Source organism: Periophthalmus magnuspinnatus, chromosome 10 (genome assembly GCF_009829125.3).
Source record: "Periophthalmus magnuspinnatus isolate fPerMag1 chromosome 10, fPerMag1.2.pri, whole genome shotgun sequence".
Lineage (NCBI taxonomy): Eukaryota > Metazoa > Chordata > Actinopteri > Gobiiformes > Gobiidae > Periophthalmus > Periophthalmus magnuspinnatus.
The window spans coordinates 25,070,684-25,093,335 of record NC_047135.1 but is presented as its reverse complement, the minus strand read 5'-3'; the positions used below and the strand labels follow the sequence as shown (position 1 = coordinate 25,093,335).

The 22,652-nt window shown below is 39.2% G+C and overlaps 1 protein-coding gene across 1 annotated transcript in view; it reads left to right on the top strand.

Moving 5' to 3' along the window:
- fstl5 (follistatin-like 5) overlaps positions 1 to 22,652 on the top strand; it is a 363,935-nt gene that overhangs the window by 189,832 nt on the left and 151,451 nt on the right. Inside the window, exon 5 of the mRNA XM_055224723.1 lies at positions 14,156 to 14,352. Within this exon, the coding sequence (XP_055080698.1) occupies positions 14,156 to 14,352 (197 nt within the window). The remainder of the gene's footprint in view (positions 1 to 14,155; positions 14,353 to 22,652) is intronic.

The window sequence follows — 22,652 nt, the reverse complement described above, 5'->3', positions numbered from 1 at the left end:
TTTATGGAACATTAAAAAGTATTAAATAAATGTGTATTTCAGAAAAAAAATAAGAATAATGTTAATAAAACAAAATAAAATAAATAGCCCACCACAAAATACTTACACATTACAGTATACGACCTCTCCTATCTATCCTGATAATAACATTGACCTATTCTCATCTCTGGACGGCACCTTTACACAAGATATGTGCTATGACAAGCCCATCTGTTCATTGTTTACATAGAGCCGAATGACTGACACTGTAATTATGAAATGATTACAGTGGCCCAGAAGGCTCAAGAAAACACAAAGTTGAGATCTACAATCTATTTTTCATAGCAATTTGTTTGTGAAAATGTGCTTTGAACTAGATTGGAGCATGGCCAGAGTGTCAGATGGTAGTTTAGTTTAATTTATTTATTTTTTATATTTTTATATTGCATATTAGTGAAACATGCACATAACCATTATTTTGTATTGTTATTGGCCTTTTTTGGGTTTTTTGAGTGCCTTTGTTTTGCATTTCATGTTTCAGGCAATAGATAACTTTTTTTTACAGGCGTACTTCAATACTGGAAACTATGGTTAGGATGCCATTTATAAACTCAATTTGATGACAGAAATGCTCAGATTTTGATTTAAAAACAGAACAAAAGACCTCCAGATTTTTACCTCTTACGGCACAAAACTGGGAAATTCAAAAATGTGTGTTTTACTAACTTGGTACTAAATAAGGATTCATCTGACAAGTGCAAATGAAGCAAAATACAAATCCAGATATGTTTTGATGAGGGAAAAATGTTATAAGAAGTCAATTTGGTACATGTGTCCTTTTGTAATCCAAACTTTCTGTTCAAAATCTCCAAAAATATTATTATAAATTGTATTATTGTGTTTTCTCTGTTATAAGACAGGTAAGTGCTTGAAATATACAACACTACGACATTGCAAAGTAGTAACACATCACCAAGGAGACAAGAAGATCACAGCCCTCTACATGAAAAGTGACATCATGCACCTTTAAAGCTACAATCTCTAATTAGACTGTCCTGCTTGCCTCTGTTGTATTCTCACATATCGCCACTAGGTGCTATCTGCACTACTTCAGGCACGTTTAACATCTGCCACCTACTGGTAAAGAAAAATCAAATTAGCTCATAGATGGAGGCTTTAAAGCCACATGTAATTAAATAAAAAGATAAGAATGCACAGGGTTTCCCTATGAGCTATTATGTTTTATCAGATGGGCACGTCTAAAATGTGGGCTTATGGGCAATTTAGCACTATTATATGGGAAAATATGGGAAGACCCAGGACATGCTGGAGGGACTGTGTCTCTTGACTGGCCTGGGAACGCCTTGGGGGTCCCGCCGGAGGAGCTGGAGGAAGTGTCTGGGGAGGGTGAAGTCTGGGAGTCCCTGCTTAGACTACTCCCCCGTGACCCAGCCCATGATATATGGAACAAAATGGATGGATATATGGAAAAATAAGCTATTGAACAATAAAATGCACTACTGAAACTAAGCTATTTCAAGAAAAAAAAAGCTTTTTATTTTATTGTTGTACTTGAACAGAACCGGTTCTGTTCATTATATTTATGGACAGAATTTCTAGGCGCAGCCAGGGGCCGGAGGGGGTCTGGTTTGGGAACCACAGGATTTCATCTCTGCTGTTTGCAGATGATGTTGTCCTGATGGCTTCTTCAAGCCAGGACCTGCAGCAGGCACTGGGGCGGTTTGCAGCCGAGTGTGAAGCGGCTGGGATGAGAATCAGCTCCTCCAAATCCGAGGCCATGGTTCTCGACCGGAAAAAGGTGGTTTGCTCTCTCCGGGTGGGTGGTGAGTCTCTGCCCCAAGTGGAGGAGTTCAAGTATCTCGGGGTCTTGTTCACGAGTGAGGGAAGGATGGAGCGTGAGATTGACAGGCGGATCGGTGCAGCGTCTGCAGTGATGCGGTCGCTGTATCGGTCCGTTGTGGTAAAGAAGGAGCTGAGCCGGAAGGCGAAGCTCTCGATTTACCGGTCAATCTACGTTCCTACCCTCACCTATGGTCATGAGCTTTGGGTAATGACCGAAAGGACAAGATCGCGGATACAAGCGGCTGAAATGGGCTTCCTCCGCAGAGTGGCCGGGCGCACCCTTAGGGATAGGGTGAGGAGCTCGGTCACACGGGAGGAGCTCGGAGTAGAGCCGCTGCTCCTACACGTTGAGAGGAACCAGCTGAGGTGGCTCGGGCATCTGCTCAGGATGCCTCCTGGACGCCTCCCTAGGGAGGTGTTCTGGGCATGTCCCACCGGGAGGAGGCCCCGGGGAAGACCCAGGACACGCTGGAGGGACTATGTCTCTCGGCTGGCCTGGGAACGCCTTGGGGTCCCACCGGAGGAGCTGGAGGACGTGTCCGGGGTGAGGGAAGTCTGGGAGTCCCTGCTTAGACTGCTGCCCCCGCGACCCGGCCCCGGATAAGCGGAAGAAAATGGATGGATGGATGGATGTTGTACTTGATGTGATGTGGTTTAAGCATGTGACGTCACCACTGTCCTCATTTGCATTGCAATATATGCAGTGCAATATATATTGCACTGTAAAAAACACAGATATAGGCATTTATTTATTTTTGGTTATATTGCAAATACAAATGTATTATAGTACATGAAGAAATGTTAATTGTTTAAACAGTAAACTTTTGATGTTAGATTTTTATTTTTTCTTATTTTTATTTTTTTTTATGTCTCATGGCCATAAGCTACACTGAAAAAGGTAATTTGAAGAATTAGTTTGTGTGTGTGTATATATATATATATATATATATATATATATATATATATATATATAAAATAAAATACAAACAATAAAAATAATATGACCATAATCAGCTAGAGATACAAACTCAGACTAGGTTTTTGAGTGGCTCTTGGAACTGGACTTCTCCCTTCCTGTTTGAACTAAAACAAACCAAAGTTTGGCCTTCTGAGGGAGCAGGCTGTTCTCCCACCGCTGCAGACGACTGGAGTGTGGTACGGCGGCACCACACTGCTTCAAAGGATTTTTGACTTGACTAACTAATAAATGACTACTAAGCTGGCAGGACTTAACACAATCTGACCTCAGATAGAGACACTGGGGTATTTTTTGTTTTGTTTTGCAAGTGGGTGTTACTGTTATTCGTTCATTCTATCCAATACAATTAACCTAAGCTTTACCTGTGGCTCCAGTATTGTATTTTATTTTTTGGCTCTATCTATCTTTATCTCTTATAACCCTCCTTCAGAACCAAGTCACTGGTCCATCTTAGACAAATTGCTAATCCATTCGGTTGCTAATTTAATCAGTTACACAGCAATAACCTTATTCTATCCTGCACCTGGTTACATTTAGATAATAGAATGTGGTTAATAGTCTGTAATAGTACTTTCTTTTATATTACCACGTGACCTTGTATCGGTATAATCCCTCAGTTGTCCAGGTAGGTGACGTTTTAGTATCGATACCTGCTCAAACGAGTATCTAGCTTCGATCACTACTTATTATGTCCTATTTAAGTCGATTTTTCTATTTTTCTCTTTATCTGTGAATCCCTGACACAAGTTGCAGTCGTTGCTTATACTCCCACTGAAGCTTTTTGAAGTAGTCGTGTTCTTTTTAAAATGATTACAGTTGGACATGTTGATCAAAGTGAAGTCATGATTTGTTCTCGTGCTGTTTGTCTTGCAGGAACAGTACAGCCTGAGACAGTGGGTACACACAGACCTACATTTTCATATCTAATAAATGCAGTCATGGGCGCTGTGATTAGTGTGTCAGCTGAACAAAAGTTTGCTTCAAAACCAACTTTTCTTTTATATTTGAACTAACATTTTATCTTAACTTATGTAAAGATGTAGAAGTCAGCAGATGGAGTGTGTTTTATTGGCATGCAAAGTTAGGTGATCAAATGTCGAATGACCTATATTTTGGTGTAAATAACAAATATCACCACCAGAAACTCACAACCAGCAACATTCCAGAATTCCAGCAACTGAAATACAAAATCCCTGGATTCACCTGGCCTGTAACGCATTCTCACAAACACATCCATGGCCCCCTCCCTCTCCTCCCTGTCCCCCCTCACCTCTCCATCAGCTCTGACCTCCGTAGAGCATGATGGGTCCGGTGTGGGGGGTGATAAGCGACAATGGCTTTAGCAGCAGCCAGAGTGCACAGATGGAGCCCAGCGAGATCATCCATCCTCCTCACTCACAACAAGGTCACGGAACAGGCACAGGCACAGGCTGAGTTCATGCTCTGCAATATTACTGTGTCATGATTTTAGATGGAGGACAGGGACTAATGTTACTGTTGTATGACAAGATTTAATTCTGTTGGCTGGATAGTTTTTATGATTGAATATGATCATTCGTGTAGGTTCTTCAGTTCTGACAAGGCACTGACTTATATCTATCTGAGGGGAGGTGCTAGCTACACTGGAACTAACACATCCTAGTTGTTTACAGTAGGAGGTCAGAGCTAGCAGTTAAGTTTAGTTCCAGTTTAATTATCCACTGCCTTCATTCAGATATTTAAATCTCCACTGTGTAACTTTTTCAACAAAAGGTTATAGTGTTATTTTAAGGCAGTGATTCTCTTAAAAACTTTGTTCAGCTGACAGAATTCTATTTTCTTTTGCTTTGGACCCCAGGTTAAGGAAATACAAACAGAAAATGAAATGAAAAATGAAATGTTCTGTTGCATCTGATAATGTTTTAGCTGCATGAATGTGCTTTTGGCGAAACACGGTCTACGATCCTGTCTTTATGATGGAATATGATCAATCTTTCATAGACCCAACTTTTGTGTGAGGAGAAATCAGTCATGTTTTATTATTCGTGCTGACGGACCAAAATCCATCTTGTAAAGCTTTTGCTGATAGAGCCGAAAGATTGGTGCTTTGGACAAAGAAACAGCAATGACAAAGATTGAAGATACGATACTGCATATTTACCTTGCTAAATATTGTTGTTCAGCTTAATGACATGAGATTTTTGCTATCCAAAAGGCATCAGGATTGGTATTACTGAACTGTCCTTATTAGCCACGTAATGTATTAATAATTTTGATTTAGGCTGCCATTTTTCTGTCATTTAGGCCATTTAACCATTTGGGGAAAAAAACTTGTTCCTGTTTGAACTTGGCTCTGCCTACTTAGACCCGTGTCACTCTGCGGTTGAACTGTTGAACCATGACAGGATAGGAAGCACTTGCTTCTATGGTTCCTAATGGTTCTCAACAAAAAATGTCTTTTAAAAAGTGTAGGCCTGTTACAAACCCAACAAAACATAAGTTCCCCAACCATATGTGGGAAGTTTTATGCCATACTGTGGAAAATAATAGCCAAAGGAACAACATTTCAAGCAAAGCAGGCCAAATAAGAGTCATGTTGGTAGAGATGCAAACCTCACAGTAACAACCTCTGTTTTCAGTGTTTGTCAGTGCACAAAAAACACCCCAAAAACACACACACAAAAACATGTTTTTACTTTAGCCTATTTTTTTTGGCAAAGACGTTATGCAGTGGGGTTTTGAACAAAATAATTAAAGAGATATAAACCACAGAAAACCAGGTCAAGGCAACAGCAGATTCAAATATTAAAAACATATTCCTCCATAGACACTAGCAGTGTTTGGACACACCTTCTCAATCAGTGTGTTTTTTGTTTACTACTTTCCACATTTCATATACAGATGAAAGATATCATATATATTAGGCAAGATATATGGAATTATCTAAACTGTATGTATATATATATATATATATATATATATATATATATATATATATATATATATATATAAATAAAATATACAATGTTATATTGAATTTACTGTATTTATACTGAAATTCCTCAAAGCAGCCAACCTTTGCTTTGTTGACAATGCTGCAAACTCTTGGCCTTCTCTCAATGAGCTTCATGATCAAGTCTTCTAAAATTGTTTTCAATTCATAGTTGTATCTTGCCAGGGTCAAGAAATGCCAATAATGCAAACAGAACGCCAATAGAAGAAGGATAAACAAAAAAGTGTGTCCAAATGTGTGCTAGTGTATATGCAAAACTAGCAGCAAAGTGCAAAGGAATTAACCTTCTCTACAGGTCAAATGACTACACAAAAAAGGAAAAAAAAAAAGAAAAAGAAAAACTCCAGTTTTCCTTGCAATTGGTGAGGAGAAAAATTGAAATCTGTGAAAGAAAAACTGCGCACGTGAATAAATGAGTGACAGTATGACTCCACAAAGCCAGTGAGGTAGAAAAAGCAGTTAGTCCCAATCTTGCGTCCTCCATTTTGGATGTTAAAAGCTTTCACAGAGCCGTCCCTGGGGAAGGACACATGATGGGTTGTGCGTCTGACACTTATGTTGTTTTCTCTTATACTGTGTTTATCTGGCTACGATTTAAAATTTAGTATTTTTTAAACCAGAAAGAGGACTGGCTTCTTTTATGACACCAAAAATACACTCTCGATTTGAGCAGCTCCCATTCTTGCGGGGGTTGTCCCAGTGTGGCAGTGTTCACCGGGGAATAGGTTTTCACGACACAGTTAAAATTAGATATTTGACAAAAAAAAAAAAAAAAAAGTTGGGTGAAGTGTCTTACCCATGAATATAGGGGAAGTGTGTAATGGCTGATGTAGGTTTCAAACCGCCATACTCAAGGTTACAGGGCAAAAGTTATACCACTGAGCCACTTCTAGTTTAAGCTTGTGTAAAACAAACAACACAAGATTAAAATGAACATAATCTTGTAAAGGCTTTTAAGAGACAACTGAAAACATAAACCGTTTTTTCTGGACTATAGTTTGGCCAGGGGTGCGACTTATACTGTATTTCACATATAAATCACATCTGAATGTTTTTTTTCTTCATTATTATGCATTTTTTGGCTGGTGCGACTTATACTCCAGTGCGACTTATACTGGAGTACGACTTATACTCTGGAAAATACTGTATTTAAAAAGATATATGTGATACAACCAAAATGGAGCTGACAAATAGGTACACTAACAGGCTCGCTCCACATCATGCAACCTCGCTCCACCACCACCACCACCGTCACACTAACTGCAGACCCGTTGTAGCTGCTCCACATCTAGCATCTCTGTGCATGCTCTTCTCAGGCTCCGCAACCCTGCAGCGTGCTCGAGCAGAGACAGTGGGCGAGGGTTTTTACCGCGTCTGTCAGAGGTGGGCTGCAGCGGAGAAGCAGAATCAGCCCATAAGAGCGCACTCACACTTGGCTTTTTGAACCATGCTGTGCTCAAACACGATGACAGAGCTCTCCGTGGCCCGCACCCACACCTGCACGACCCACACTGACGTCATCGCATAGTGCTATTTATTTACATGTCGCAACTGTGCCGTGTTTTAGCCCACCTCCTCCAATCACGCCAAAGTACTCCGCTTTAAGGGCTTTCCGTGTTTCTATATTGTATTGTCCCTGTTAGGAAATTAGTCATCTGTATTCCTCAGGCTAACAAACGATGTTGCAAATTAGATTTAAATATGTTAAGTAGATTCAAATTATTCAACTTTAAAACGTCTCCATGATCAGTTTTGGTTTTCAGTCAAATTGTGCCCACTTCTTGTCTCCTGTCACTTCCTTTCTAAGCACTTTCCACATGTTATAGTCTTGACTTACTCCTCAGTCCCTCTCCAGCCTCCCACACAGTGTCACCCTCTGTTTGCCTGGTCCCCCATACCCACAGCGAGTAGAGACTTATGACACCCTATTACCTTCAACTGTCTCCATCGCATCCAGCTACATGCACGCTTGTTTATTAATGCTATAGTTTGGATATTTGGACATGTATTTTTGCAGCACATACGTATCCTGTATGCCTGAGTAGTATATCCCCGGAGAGAGAGTGCGCTGCTTTGACGTGCTGACCTTTATGCCCCTCGGGGAGTGCCAGCAGCTCTTTATCTTTTATTCATAGTGCCATTTGTGACCGGGGAGCCTTATGCCACCGACACTTGTCAAAACACACCAGGTCCCAGGATAGGCAGAGGCCACACTGCTGCGCTGATGTGGTGATGTTTGGAAGGATGGTTTTCCAAATGTATTATTCAAATAGATTGAGCTAAACTGTGATCAAGGATTGCACTAACCTGGCTCACACTGGATTGATTTATACATAGATTGACACGTGTAGCAGTCTGGATTGAATTCTACACATTGTCAATCTGGGAGTGTTACGGCCAGTGGGACAAGGCGAGGAATAAACTTGTTGAAGTGCAAAGTACTACTAAACTGTGTGTGGTGTTTTAATAGCATTATTTACGGTTCCTTGTCATTTTTGGCAGCTTTCTGGTCAAAAATGGCTATATCTAAGTTTGTGCTGCCTCCAGTGGCTGCTGAAATTTCAAGGACGACATGACATCACACATGACTACCTTTATTACAGCCAGGTGTTTCTGATCACAAACACCTGGCTGCAGGGGCGGAGTTTGAAGTGTGGATACCTGACCAATCACACTGTTCCTTATACCTCCAGACCCTGCCCCTCCTTCTTCTCACTCTCTTCTTTAATCCTTAAAGTACTGCCCAGTTTAGCTCAATTTGAAATGTGGTTGGGGTTGAGTTTACGTGTTTAGCCCCACATTAAATTTAGTTGATAGAAATGCACAGACACCTTTGCAATTCACATGTTTTCCTCTGCACATTTTTCACAAACAAACCTGTCAAGTTCTACTAAAATAGACTCAAGTACGTGCAGCCGCTTCGCCGTGTTTATTTCGGTTTATTTGGACGATGCACCTTTAGCTCCACCCAAATCACAATGCTACACTGTGATTGGTCAAGGGGCCAGATAGCGTTTGGACAACATTATTTTTGTCAGTAGTGTACAGCACATCTAGAAAGCTTGGATTAGTGTCATCGCATCTATAAACCAATGGAGAGTTTACTAAGAAAACACTAAAAATATCATTAATTCAAATAACTGTTGACTCAGCAGCTTACCTTGGTGTTCCGTGGCTCTTTTGTTTATCTTTTCAAATTGCTTATGTTTACACTAATGCATCTCTGTGGATGTTTTGCATGTCTCGACGCAAATGTAAAGTTTTTAGCAATTGGTCCCAAGTACTACGGTGTTATTTCTGATTGCCAGGGAGAATTTTCCACTTGATGATTTTGCTCACTGTGGACATATGAGTGGAGTCGGCATTGCAAAAATTGAGGAAAAAGTTAGAACTCTTTACCACCTATGCCACTGTTGTCTCAAAATACAGACAGTTGTTGCTTTCCTAAATGCCTTGCGCTCTAGCTGAGTATAATAGGCGCAGGTGATGAGTTTTGTTCGCACATAAAGTCTGGCTCAGCATCTGTCTGACAGGTCTGCGAGCCTGTCTGAGTGCTGGTGACAGGTGGAGAACCCAAACCAACATGGCTCCACAACAGTCTGCTCCACCTGCTGTGTGCAAACTGCAGTTCAACACAGCAATGATGTGCAGCAACAATTTTAGAAACAAGAGATGGGGACGGGGTGATGCTAACTGTAGCCACTGCTCTGTCTGAGGCTTTGATCTTTAATCTGAAAATTACAGTCACAATCTATCTAGCATTAGCCATCAGTCTTTTTTTTTTTTTGACATTCCAACTCCTAAACTGGATCATGAGTGCTCGTATCGATCACAGACTCCTGAAACTGGGTTGTTTAAATCCCTTTTGTATTTTTTCAGATTATCTTAAAACTTTTTTTTGTCAGTGTTTTGTCAATAGGTTGTGTTCACATTGAAGAATTTGATGATGTCATGAATTTAAATGGAGGGGCCTGCATAACTCAAAGTGTTTTTGAAAGAAATCTCCAAACTTATGATCCGCAAACGTACATTATCACTACATGGTAGTGATTGGCTCCCCAAACTTTCCATTAATCTTAGGACTTTCAGCTGACAACAATCACGTCTTTTAGGTTGAATAATGAAACCACTTTCTGAAGCAGCCTTCCCTGGAATAAGGGAGAAGCTTTTCCAGAGGTGAGTTAAGGATCCTGCTGACAGAGAGCTCCGCCAGACATTCCCAAGATCATCGACCTCTGGCCTAGGGTGTCCTGGGGCCATGTGATGGACACCCTTGTGCTCAACTGGACTTCTGTGGTAGTTACAGTTTGTCCATAATGAAACATTGGTCAGGTTCAGATTGGGAAGGCTGTTCTTCTCAATCACCCCTCTCCAGGTGTCACTGTTGTGAAGTCCCTCAGTAGAACAATGGTGTCCCCAGTCCCAGGCCTGTAGGCCAACACAACAGTGAGAGACCTGTCCCCGACCCGAAGGCACAGGGACTGGACCCACTTGTGCACTGGGGACAATTTAATTTAGTACATTTATTTACTGTTCCACTTACTTGAACCACTACTTTGTAATTCAACTAATTATATTATTTTGAAGTATCAATACTCTTGAATACAATTTCTTCTACTCTACTCACCTCCGTTGGCAGTAGAAACCTACCACTGCAATTAAACAGTAAAATTCTATCATCTAAAAAAACTAAATATAAAGTGAAAAACAAAATCACACGATTTATTTGGAGCAACATTATTCCCATGAAAATAATTTTTCATATTTCTTGGCCCTTGTCCTCTATCAGGATTTTTACCAAATTTGTGAACATGACCACAGCCTATTATTTCAAACACTTCAAATTCAAATTTGACTCCAATAATCCTTTCCTTCATAATTTGCTGAGCACACTTGCCGAATACCAACATGACCATATTGCATTTTATAACCTTGATTCTTCTCTTAGATTCGAAGTGGAACTGAGCCAAGGACGCTGATAAAATGTTGCGCTCTTTTTGTCGATATCTTGAGTTGAGGCAGGAGGGAGAAGGAGCCCTTGCTGAGTTCTTCTAAGATTTTTTCTGACCCCATACTCTCTCATGTTCAAATGATGGACGTGGAATCCCTAAGTATCAAGATGCAGTGTGATTACTTAAGCAGTTTGGGTTGATTTTGTGGCAGAAATGTGAATGTACAAATGTGGAGCAGGAGAGGATATATTTTGTATAATTGACAATCAGCTTTTAACTACATTATAATGGCATCACTCATTGTCACTCAGAGTTTTTATTGAACAAAATTCCTTTTATCAATTAGCCATTTTCCACCCTCAAATAGCTGCTTTTAAAGTTACCACTTCCTTGCCTGGGATGCAGAATACACACTTCTTGAATACTTGTGAGTCCGGTTACTGGAGAATGGCTGTGATTGACAGGTGGATTAGCCACGCACGGTTTGTCCGTATCAGAATTAAACTCTGATAGGTGATCAATGAGCTCCCTCGTTTCACATGCATCACTGAAAAAAAATAATCTGATGCATGATCATATTTGGCCAGATTTAAGATGCAAAGGAGGACGTGGGGACCAGACTGATATAAATCTATATAAAAATACAAAGCAATACCATTATGAATTTGCCAGGCAAGTATTTTCCTGAACTAGAAAAATTTCTCCCACATTGCATGTTTTTGGTTGGAACTCCACACAGAATTGCCCTGAAACAGAACCTTACTTTTTTGTAATTAGGCAGGACAGCTAACCACTATGGCATACATTTGTTGACTGCTAATGAAAAATCCTTTTGAGTTTCTTATCTAACAGTTTAACCGCTCACTTAAAAAAATAAATAATAATAAATAAAAATAAATATAATATATAATTATATATATATATATATATATATATATATATATATATATATATATATATATATATATATAATTATATATATATATATATATATATATATATATATATATATATATATATATATATATATATATATAAATATAGCTTGCTCATACATCTATATTGCCAATATGTTAAATTTGCCTAACTTAAGCTGTGGGCAGAATGGTGCTCAACCCTGAACATCTCTCATATCCTTGATTTCCATTAAACTGTGATATTGTTGCCTGGCCAGTCAAGACTAGACACTTTTTAAAGGCATTAGTCTGGAACCATATTTTCTGTCTATGATTTATAATAGGAGTGACTGACTGGTGGATTAACCACATGTGGAAACATGTGGTCCATTTCTAACACAGCAGCTTACAAGTAAAGAAGGAACACAGGTTTCCTGTAAAAATCAATCAAGTGAATAATTAAACTATATGTACAGCTGAGGTCAAATAGAAGTCATCTGATATTGAGGTCCAGTAGTTGTTTACAATGAAATTTTCAAACATTTTTGAACGATTTCAGGTTGATTTAGGGCACGCTCACACTAGACTTTGAACCGTGCCATGTTGAAGCATGATTGTGGAGTGTTCTATGGTCCACACTCACACCTGTCCAAACCGAGCCACAGTCCGGTGACGTCATCATGCAGTGCTGTTTGTTTACATGATGCTCTGAGGTTCTAATTCTGTAGTGGGGAGAATAAGCCCAGCGGCATGAAATATCTCATAAATAATGAGGCAGATATGAGTCCTGCTGTGATACTCCTGAGTTTATGGATTAATCAACAATGGGGAGCAGCGAGGGCAACAGGAGGCGAGGCTTCAAAACTTCTGTCTCCACAGTCCTTTCTGAAGGTAAGCGTGGATATGCTGTGTGTTTTGGAGTATATTCACTGTTTTCCTCTCATAAATAACATAAGTGCACTTGACAGGGGTCATATAGACTACTAAAATCAGGTGTGTGCATACATGGGCAAGTGTGATGTGCTTCAGCCCACCTCCTCTGACTGGGCCTGTCTGAAATGTGACGCACCTGGGCACAGTTCTTTTGCACTCACACTAAACAAACGTACCACGCTTAAGGGGCATTAATGGTTTGAATGGGCTGGTGTGACGTATAAGATTGCTGCATTGCTGTTTGGTCTCCCTCTCAAAGTGCTGTTGCAGTTGCTTTTATCTGTTTCTTCCTGAGCATTTTGCAGCACAGGTCTCATTACCCCACTTCATTTTCATCTGATTTACATCTGCTTGAATCTTCTCACACCATTCTCACACTCTTTTTACACAGGTGATCACACTGTAGCATATGGAACGTGGCACTCCCCCAACTGTAACTCTACACCACATATTTTCTTTTCTTCTGTGCTGAGCTTGAAACTATCTAACATAAGCATTATTATTATAGCAGCATCTAACAGTAGCAAGCTGACAGGAGCCAACCTATAGTTCTAGTCATTACTCTCACTTTGCTGCGACTCTTCTCCCCCAGACCTTTCATGTACCGGCATAGATAGCCTTGTGTTGTCGTTAGCTGTCACGCCCGGATTTGACACGCGCTTGATGGATTTGTTGTTGTTTTATTTGTTGACGCTCAAAGATTCTAGCTATAGCGCTGTGACTGGCACTGCTTAGGAAAATAAGCTCTTGTTTTATAGGGAAGAGGTGGAAGGTAAATCGGGACTTTGCAAAAAGCCGAACGTGAGGGTTTGTCAGTAATGTTTACGATTGGACGGTGATGTTTTAATGATCAGGAGTTAGTAGTAGTTAGTTTATTCAGACACACACAGAAAAATAAATAAAACATTGTCACAGTCACATACATAGAATTTGTTCATTGTGACTGAAAAGCATAGGCTGAAGCTAACCTTATTTATGCCTGCCTAATTCCACATTTAAAGAAAAATATACAATATACAATACGGAAGAAATACATTTGTTTTTATATTCTTACGGTTACCTCTGGATTTATATTTGTATATATAATAATCTTTAGTAGTCCTTTTTTTATCATGATCATAGGTGTTATTTTTAATCATCAACATATAATTATTATTACTATTTTGTTTTCTTATTACATAATTCATATTATGTAGTAGACAAAGTTGCAGTTCCTAGTCCACGTCGCCTTGATCTTGTGGTTTTTGAGTTCAGTAGTAGTTCATCATAAAAACAGTATAGCTTTTGGCAGTTGAAGATGACGGTTCTTGACTTTATGACTGTAAGTGTTTCAGAAAGCTGGCTCAAAGTGCAGTTCTTGTTGTTTGTTTCAGTGGTTAGTTTAATGTTATGTGCTACCTGGCTTGAATTGAATAGTTTGTGGCATTAAACGTTCCGAACATCGTGTATGATGTCGTTGTATTCACCTTCAGTTCATCATGTGATACTGTATATATGGACATGTTTATACGATTACACCACCGTTTTATTCATGTTTCTTCTCGTCTGTGTCTTATTCCAGATGACAACTGCAGATTGAGCGATTACCGGCGTCTCAAAAACAAGGTGCTGGATCTCCATGAGAAGCGCTACATGGGCTACAGCACCCGTGGGAGTCACCGGGATGACATGGGTGCCAGGAAGCAGCTGGTGGATGTGATGTTCAAACGCTTCGACGCTGATAACGGGGGGAGGATAGATGCCAGTGAGATCTCGCAGGTAAGATGAGATTCACTGACTGAGAATTGATTGTGTATTGAGTATAGAGTGAGTTGGCTCCAGTTACATGCTTGGTATGGGTGATAAATGGGAAATGTTTTACTTCCAAAAGTTCCCTTGTACAGGTGAAATACTCTGTGTACCTGTAGTCAGATTACATCAAAGTTTAAACTGGTAAAAAGATACTCTGAACACAGGAAGAAAAAGATGTTCAAATTTAAAATCAAATTCTCTTAAAATCACAAGTGAACCTGAGTTGCCAGTATTTAACCCTGCAGATAGAAGACAAATACAAGTTTTACTTCATTCTCTATATGGACAGGCCTCATGTGAAGCTCAGAACCTCCAGAATTCACTCATTGAGCTGGAAAGGCTGCACTAGCGCTGATCACTGATTGGTTGCAGTAGTTGGGGTTTAGGTAGTGAGGATTCAGATCGGAGAGAGTCCTTTTAGGTTTAAACTAACTGCATTTTAGTATTGAAACCTGCAATCCTAATCAGAGACTCATGTGATGCTCATTCTGCTTTGTGGTCGGATACTCTTCTTGAAAACTAAAACAAAGCAAATTATAACATAAATAAAAAGGAGATCATGTCCAGTGTTTTTGAAATTAATTAACCAGCTGTACAAATCAAATGTATAGTTGATTTAAACACATTTACCTTGTATACAGGGACAGTTTGAGTTTTAAAATAAAAATCTTACATATATGTTCCTATCAAAAAAGAAAGTCCAGGCAAAACATATTGAATAAGCGAAACAGCAACAAAATCCACATAAAAAACCCTAGATAATTGCACGTTTTATACATTTTTATAGAAGCAATACTTCCTAGTGCAATACAACTCCTCTGCTAGATGCAAGAACATGATGCTGACTTTGAAGGTCACTAGCACTGAGCCTATTGAATCTACACAATCCCCCATACTTCAGTGGCGTTCTGCTTCATTCAAATGCTCCAGGAAAAAAAAAGTTATTTTCAAATATCCATCACAAAGTGGAGTTAAAAGCAGCAGTGAACTTTCAAATAACGTCTTTGATCAGACCTTGCATTGTGGGCTGTGGCCTGTAGCCCTGTGTGCTTCTCAAGTGATGTGGGTCAGAGCAGAGAGAGAGAGAAGAAAGAAAGAGAGAGGGAAAGAGAGAGAGAGAGAGAGCGAGAGAGAGCATGCAGAAGAAATCCAGTGGACCTCAGGACTGGCTTAAGATAGAACTTATATGAATAAATAAACAAGCAACTGGCAAAACTCTCCAAAATGGCCACCTTAGTGCTTGAAGTGCACAGTGTGAGAGGGAATTGGGAGTTCTATATATTTTTTGCCTGTGACTGCGTATAGCGAGGGCCCATCGAGGCACGTAAAATAATGTTAAAGCGCCTGTAACAGATTTTGAACATTGCGTGAAGAACAAGGGAATTAACTGTTAACCCTCTGACTGTTAACCCTGCCCACTTCATCTGTTTTCTCACTCTGATGTTTAACTTGATGATAGAGAAACAACTAGTGATGCACGATAATGGAATTTTCAACTGAAACTGATCATTTGAAGATGTTTTTCATTGATTATCGATAAAGTAAACCCAATTTTACATTTGAAATGAACCAGATTTTTGAAATGTTTTAGTTTATAAGGCCAAATGTGACAAAGCAGACCATAATATACATAGAAAGCCTTAAAAATATGACCTTAACAAATACAAATTAACGGTATTGGGTTGTAGTCTGCTCATAAACTCAGTATAAATTAAATATAGACTTCCTATGTCTGACTAATGTTTCATACAGGCATAGAGTAATTCTTCTTGCCACATTGTAAATGCTGTTTTATTTTGTTATTTCCTCATTATTAGGATATGACTCTAAAGCATATTGTTATCTGTGGGTTTGATGCCTTGTGCAGCAGAGGGACGGGGCAGGCCCACAGCACAGTGGCTGCTCCTTTAACATGAAATGGATTCTGAGTGACCCAAGCTCAAAGCAGCCACTGTGTATTGTGAATATAGATAGTGCTGGGAGTAGAAAGCTAGTGGAGAGAGGTGCACACAGACAGCTCTGTACACACTCTGCCTGCATTGGTCTGTTTAGTGAAACGTGTCTGTGACTCACGTGTTTGCTCATCTTATGCAGAGAAAACAGATACAGCAACATGATAACAGTTAGTTTTAGTACAACATTTTATTTAGATTTAAACTGAATCATTCCAAAGGGTAAGCACACTGTCAGTTTGAATGATTTTAAACAGATCTTAGACTTGGTCATTTCTTTCTGTGATTAATTTGAAGTTAAAATGTTGTTTCACTTTGTCCTCTGTCATATAAATATTAAAAGAGTCTTTTGAACTAATGAACTGATCCAGAAGATTTGAATCCCATAAAAGAGCCAAAAGTCCCATAATTACTGATAGTTGTCGATAACCAATATTATCGTGCATCCATAGAAAAAACTGTATCTGATAATCAGAAGTTGTTTCCACATGGTCCTCATTCCACAGTGTTTTTGATGAAGTTGTCTGTTCCTGGCAGTTGTTTCCTTATGGCTTTCACAAATTGCCTTTTAATGTTTTTCAGGTGCTTTCACAATATACTGTATAGAGTAAATGTAATTTCCCTGAGCTAGAAGAAATAAACGTCTGGTACAAGACTGTAATGGTTCAGCAGAAATTGTGGTATGATATCGCCAGAGGTGGTAGAGTAGCCAAAAACTGTACTCAAGCAATGTAACTACAGAATATTATTACTCAAGTAGAAGTACAAAGTCGTGGTCCAAGAAATTAATTCAGTAAGAGTAAAAACGTATGTGGGAAAGGTACTAATCAAGTAAGAGTAACTTGGAAAGTAACATTTGATTTATAATTTGAAATTAATGTAAGATTAAATAATGCACAAAATCTGGTATTGTCAAAGAATAGAAACAAATATTTAAAACTGTAAATGATATCTGAAGGAGCGATGCAAGAAACAAATGCTTTTGTCACTTGTAGACTTACTCACAGTGGAAGAATAACCAAAACTGTAACTGAGTACTGTTACTTCAATACAGATATTACTCAAGTAGGAGTGAAAATATATTGCTAGAAAGTAGAAAAGTACAGCTGCTTTAAAGGTTACTCAAGTAAATGTAACTGAGTACTACTTTACTGTAGTACTCTGGGTATAGCTAAAAGAAAGTAGTATTTAAAAATGGGAAATTTTCTTAAGAACTTGCTGTAAAAGATAAAAAAATATACTGTTAATATTTCTGTATAAGAAGTTATTCAGTCACCTTGGTTCAGCTCTGTTAAACCCTTTTGCATCCTCAATCCTATTTTTAGTTAAACATAAACCATTTCCATACTATTAACATACTTTTCCGTGCGTTTACATGAATAATCTAATACAATCCCAGTCTTTGCTAGCTTGTTTTGCTGCCTTCTGTCCAATAACCATGTCAGTAACGTGTGGATTTGAATATGCCCTTTACACATGAAGAAACAAACACAGCAACACCTCTCTCGCAGCGCTCACTTTTCCCAGCGCCTTCGACGGAGACGCGGAGTCAGTCATAATTAACCGGCAGATGGAAAACGGTGCTTTCAGGTGCTTCTCCGGGGGTTGGTTTTTCCATGTTTCTGAGTCTTTTTATCTGTGAGACATATGGAGAAGTCTTGGCTCGGTTAATACGGTGTCAGCAAGAAGAAATCTAAACAAAAGAGAGTTTGAAAAGACGAAAAGATGCGAGCTGAGTGAGCGGTTTGCAGATTTTGACGATTTGTTGTGTCTTTGCAGATTGCGTTTGAAAGAAGACAGAAGTTAGAGTGAGCGCGGGTGTGCTGTGTCAACAATAGCTTCAAAATCGCTGTATGAATAATGTATAGGGACAGTTTTGCGGCAATGACCCATGGCTCTGAGATAAAAGACTGAATCTAAATACTGTTTTTCACACTGTTAAGTAAATACAAGCAATGGTGGAGCAGTGGGTCAAGCATTTGCCCATCAGTCAGAGGGTGGCTTGTGCAAACCCAGTGTGAGTGTGCACTGCTGCTGTGTTCCTGAGCAGTAGAACTTACCTTCATTGTTCGCTACTCGTGTTGTCATGATACTGCAATTTCAAACTTGATTTTTCTATGGAATTTGCTTGATACTCAATATTGATTATCCTGTTTAACTAGTATTTCTTCGTATAGATTTTGGTGCTTTTGGTATTGATTAAAGGAAAGGCTATCTGGTATACCTTATTAATCTTTTGTAGGTTATTCTGACGAGTTGTATTGCACTGAAATTAGATAAATAATTGGTTTGCGTATTGTCAAACTCCAAAAACACGTGAAATATAGTAAATAGTCACATTTTTATACAGCGGTTTTCCACCTTCAAGGCGCTCAAAACGCTTTATATCAAAGAAACACTCATGCACTCCAGTCACGCACGCATTCATACACCAGTGTTCACAGATGAGGGTTAAGTGTCTTGCCCAAGGACACTACGACAGCATTCATCTGTGGGAGCTGGAATCGCACTGCCAACCTGTAGGTCAGTGGATTTGACCACTCTACCAATGATGTTTATGTCAAGAGGGGGATTCGAACAATATCCTCTGATCCGAACGGGATTTGAACCACCAACCGCATTATCATGTCCTTAAAGGTCCTCTATTACACAAAAAAGACTCCTGTGAGCTTTAAGTCATGTTATAATGTTGTTACCACATCCAAAACATACTCAAAGTTGTGTTTTGTTTCATTCACGCATGTTTGAGTAACCCTCTTTTATTAGTCTAGCTAAATCTCCAAAACTCAAAATGCTCTGTTCCACCTTGTGATGTCATCAAGTGGTAGTTTTAAACTTAAAAGCTAACTTTTACCTTTAGTTCAGTATAGACTGGCAATTCTGGGGCTGAAATAATCCAAATAATTCTAGTGAAGGAGTATGGATTTTCAAAACACAGGGGAGCACTTCCTGTATCACCACATGACATCACAAGGTGGAACAGAGTGTTTTCTGTTTGAGAGAAGAACTCAACTTAAATATGCAGGATTTGTGCATTAAACATGTGTGAATGAAATAAAACACTACATTATCATAACATAGATCAAAAATATGCTAATGTGGGTCGTGTAAATAGTAGATAGCTAACTTATCAAAATACGTTTTGCGTTTGCTGATGCCAGAAAACTGTACTGTACGCCTGAGCCTGCGCGGTGTATTTTTCTAACTTACAACTCATACATTCGGAATGCCAAGCCACAACTCCGCCATTATACAGCATTTATCTAAATATACATTGTTGGCTGGCATATAGTTTGAAATGAATGAGATGCACACTTATGGACCCACATCACACTATCTCCCTGTATATAATGGATAGACCTGCATAAACAGCAGGTCATTTAGCAGCAGGGTGTTCGGTGGCACATCCGTATATACTGATGGAAGGTAATTGAATACACCGCTTAATGTAATCCACAAGACAAAATATATCAGTGTCTCCCTGCATTCTGAATCAGCATACAAGTGACAAGATCGAGATGAGCTTTTAGACGCCACATCGGCCCCCAAATGGCACTGCCCATCAAAACCCAAAGAAAAATTATACTGTGCAGTAGCAGCTATATACATGATCATGACATGTGAGATAGACCAAATATATGTTTAAAGTGCAAATGACAGGCAAGACTACTCATTTCACTAGCATAATTATATTGAAGAAGTTATTAAAAAGTGTATATATAGTTTGTTTTTTTAAATTTTGGTTTATAATTTGACTTCCTGGTTGGACATGGGGAGCAGATATGGCAAAAACCCATTTAAATTTCACAATAGTTATGATTAAACTAATAAAAAATAAATGACAACACCTCGTTTTTGTAAAATGAATGCTTAAACTGTCAGAAAAATGTCTTCCTCGTGTGTAAATTATTCGATGGAACTTTTGGTGTTGAGGCTTTAGAACTCATGAGTACTTCCTGTAATTTTGTACTTTTCTTCTCAACTTTTTCACATAAACTGCCACTTAAATGATGATAAATATTTACCACTGGCCCTATCCCACCAAAGCAAATAGGAAAACATGAAAACCTGTCTAAACTGTCATAGTTGAATATGAGCTGTTTGGTTCCATTAAGAATAAGTGCGTAATCAGAAGTAGGCTAATTTTATCGCACTTGGATCTTAATAGAGTTTAACAGTGATGACTAACCACAAGGTTCCAGAATTAAATTTCCCATTGATTTTTTTTTTCCTATAAAAAAAATACACACTAGCTTCCTGGGGACTAATCAGCTAATCAGCCAAACTTTTCTCATTAAGGGCCACATTAAAAAAACAAAAAAAACACACAGGCAAAACTGAGGGCTAGATACTTAAAGTCTGCATTATTATTACAAGTTAGACTGAACCACTAGACCTTTATTCATGCTTACATCCTCAATGGGACACTTTAAATATTTGAGATAGGTTTGTTAAAGTAGATTTTCAGAAATATACAGTAAAAAGTACTGTTTAAGATAATTTGGTCCAATTCACCTGGAAGCTTGAGGGCCAAGAAAAATTGGTCTGAGGGCCGCATTTGGTCCCCGGGCCACAGTTTGGGCATGCCTGAGCTAGTCTATGTGGCACCTAAAACCCCATTCACGCATACAGCCTGATCTGGGAATTTGCCTGCATTTTGCCAGAACAAGGTCATGTGTGAACAGATCCATTTTTGATTTAGCAATTTCCCGGGTAAATTCTGAGGAATATGTAGGGAAGGGCGTATGTGTGGGTAAAGCCAGAAAATTGACAGTACCTCTGCTTGGTTTCCTCGGTTATGAGATTGGTTTCCAGGTTATCTGATACTGTTACATTCCAATCCCATTACGTATAAATTATGCAGCTGTGCATTGCTGATTGTTCTGGCAGTTCAGTTTGTACTCGGCAATTTACAGGGAACTACTGTATGTGTGAATGGGGCTTTATAGAAACATAGCATTCTGAACGTACTGATCTAACACAAGCTCATAAATAGTCTAAGTCACTACAGTATACATACATTATTCATATGTCAGTGTGTAGGAGTCTGTTCCTGCTTGTTAGACTATGATCTGAGTTAAAGTTGAGTGGTGCTAGCTTGTACATCTCCCTCTTCATCTGAAACAGTTCATTATCACATGGATGTTTTATCTGAGCATCCAGGCACCGTTCCATCAACTCTACAAATGAGGTCTGCATTTGAATCACATTGCGCTTAGTTATCTAGTGTCTCCTTTATATCTCTCAACACACCGCAAGCATGTTTTGAAGCGGAACCGCGAGTGGAGTAACCTGGTTTCACATGATTGGAGTGTGCACATTTCACACCAAAGCACTGCACAGTCGTTGGCCCCTTGGTTACATCCACCCTTTAATTACCCGCACGGCAGTTTTCCATAAATATACAAAAGCATGATACAAAACAATACACTACAACTTCAAAAATCTAATGCGATGTGCAGTAGTTTCTTTAGGTGAATGCACGTCGATTGAAATGCGATAGTGCTCTGAAGGGGGAGTGAATCTGCATGGAGAGCAAAGGGGGGGAAGGAGTCAGAGCGTCAAAAATGAAACTGAAAGATGTTAATATGTTATTTTCGTCGAATAAAGCATTTTCAAAATAGTAAAAGGTAACGGTGATCTAAATGTGTAATGCGTTAGTAGTTAATACCACATAAAAGTGTAATACCCCCTTTGTATACCCCATCTTATACTGCCAAATAAAGAACTTAACTAACGTCACAAACACTCCACATATATAATTAAACATCAAGACATTTGCATTCAAACTCACATTGACAGAATCGTTTCATTCAACAAAACTTTCCTTTCCATTACCGATACTTGTCTGTCAAAGCCAAAGCACAGGGATAAATATATGATTACGGATGGCTTCTGAATCCCTTTTGAGTGGAAGTTTAGTGATCTGGGAGATACAGGGTCATGTATAAAACTGTCAGGTGCCATCGATGTTCTGACAGGTGAAGGAGGGTGATGGATGCTCTGGTACCTTGGGGGCCGTGTGCGGAGGTGCCCAGATGAGAGGCCCCTGGTTCAGCTGCGGTGACAAAATCTAGCGCTATGTGACAGCTAATCCTGGTGTGTGTCATTAACAGTGGCACCAGCCCAGCGCTCCGGTAGACACAATGCAAATTCACTGTGATGGATGGGGAATGTAATGGCAAATGTAGTTTATTAAGTCCAAGTGTCATGTCCCGCATGCAACAGTTTCATAAGATTTTGAACGGGAGGAAGAGGCGCTATATTTTGCTGCACAACTTGGATAGCGATGCATTAACTGGTAGCGCGTTTACA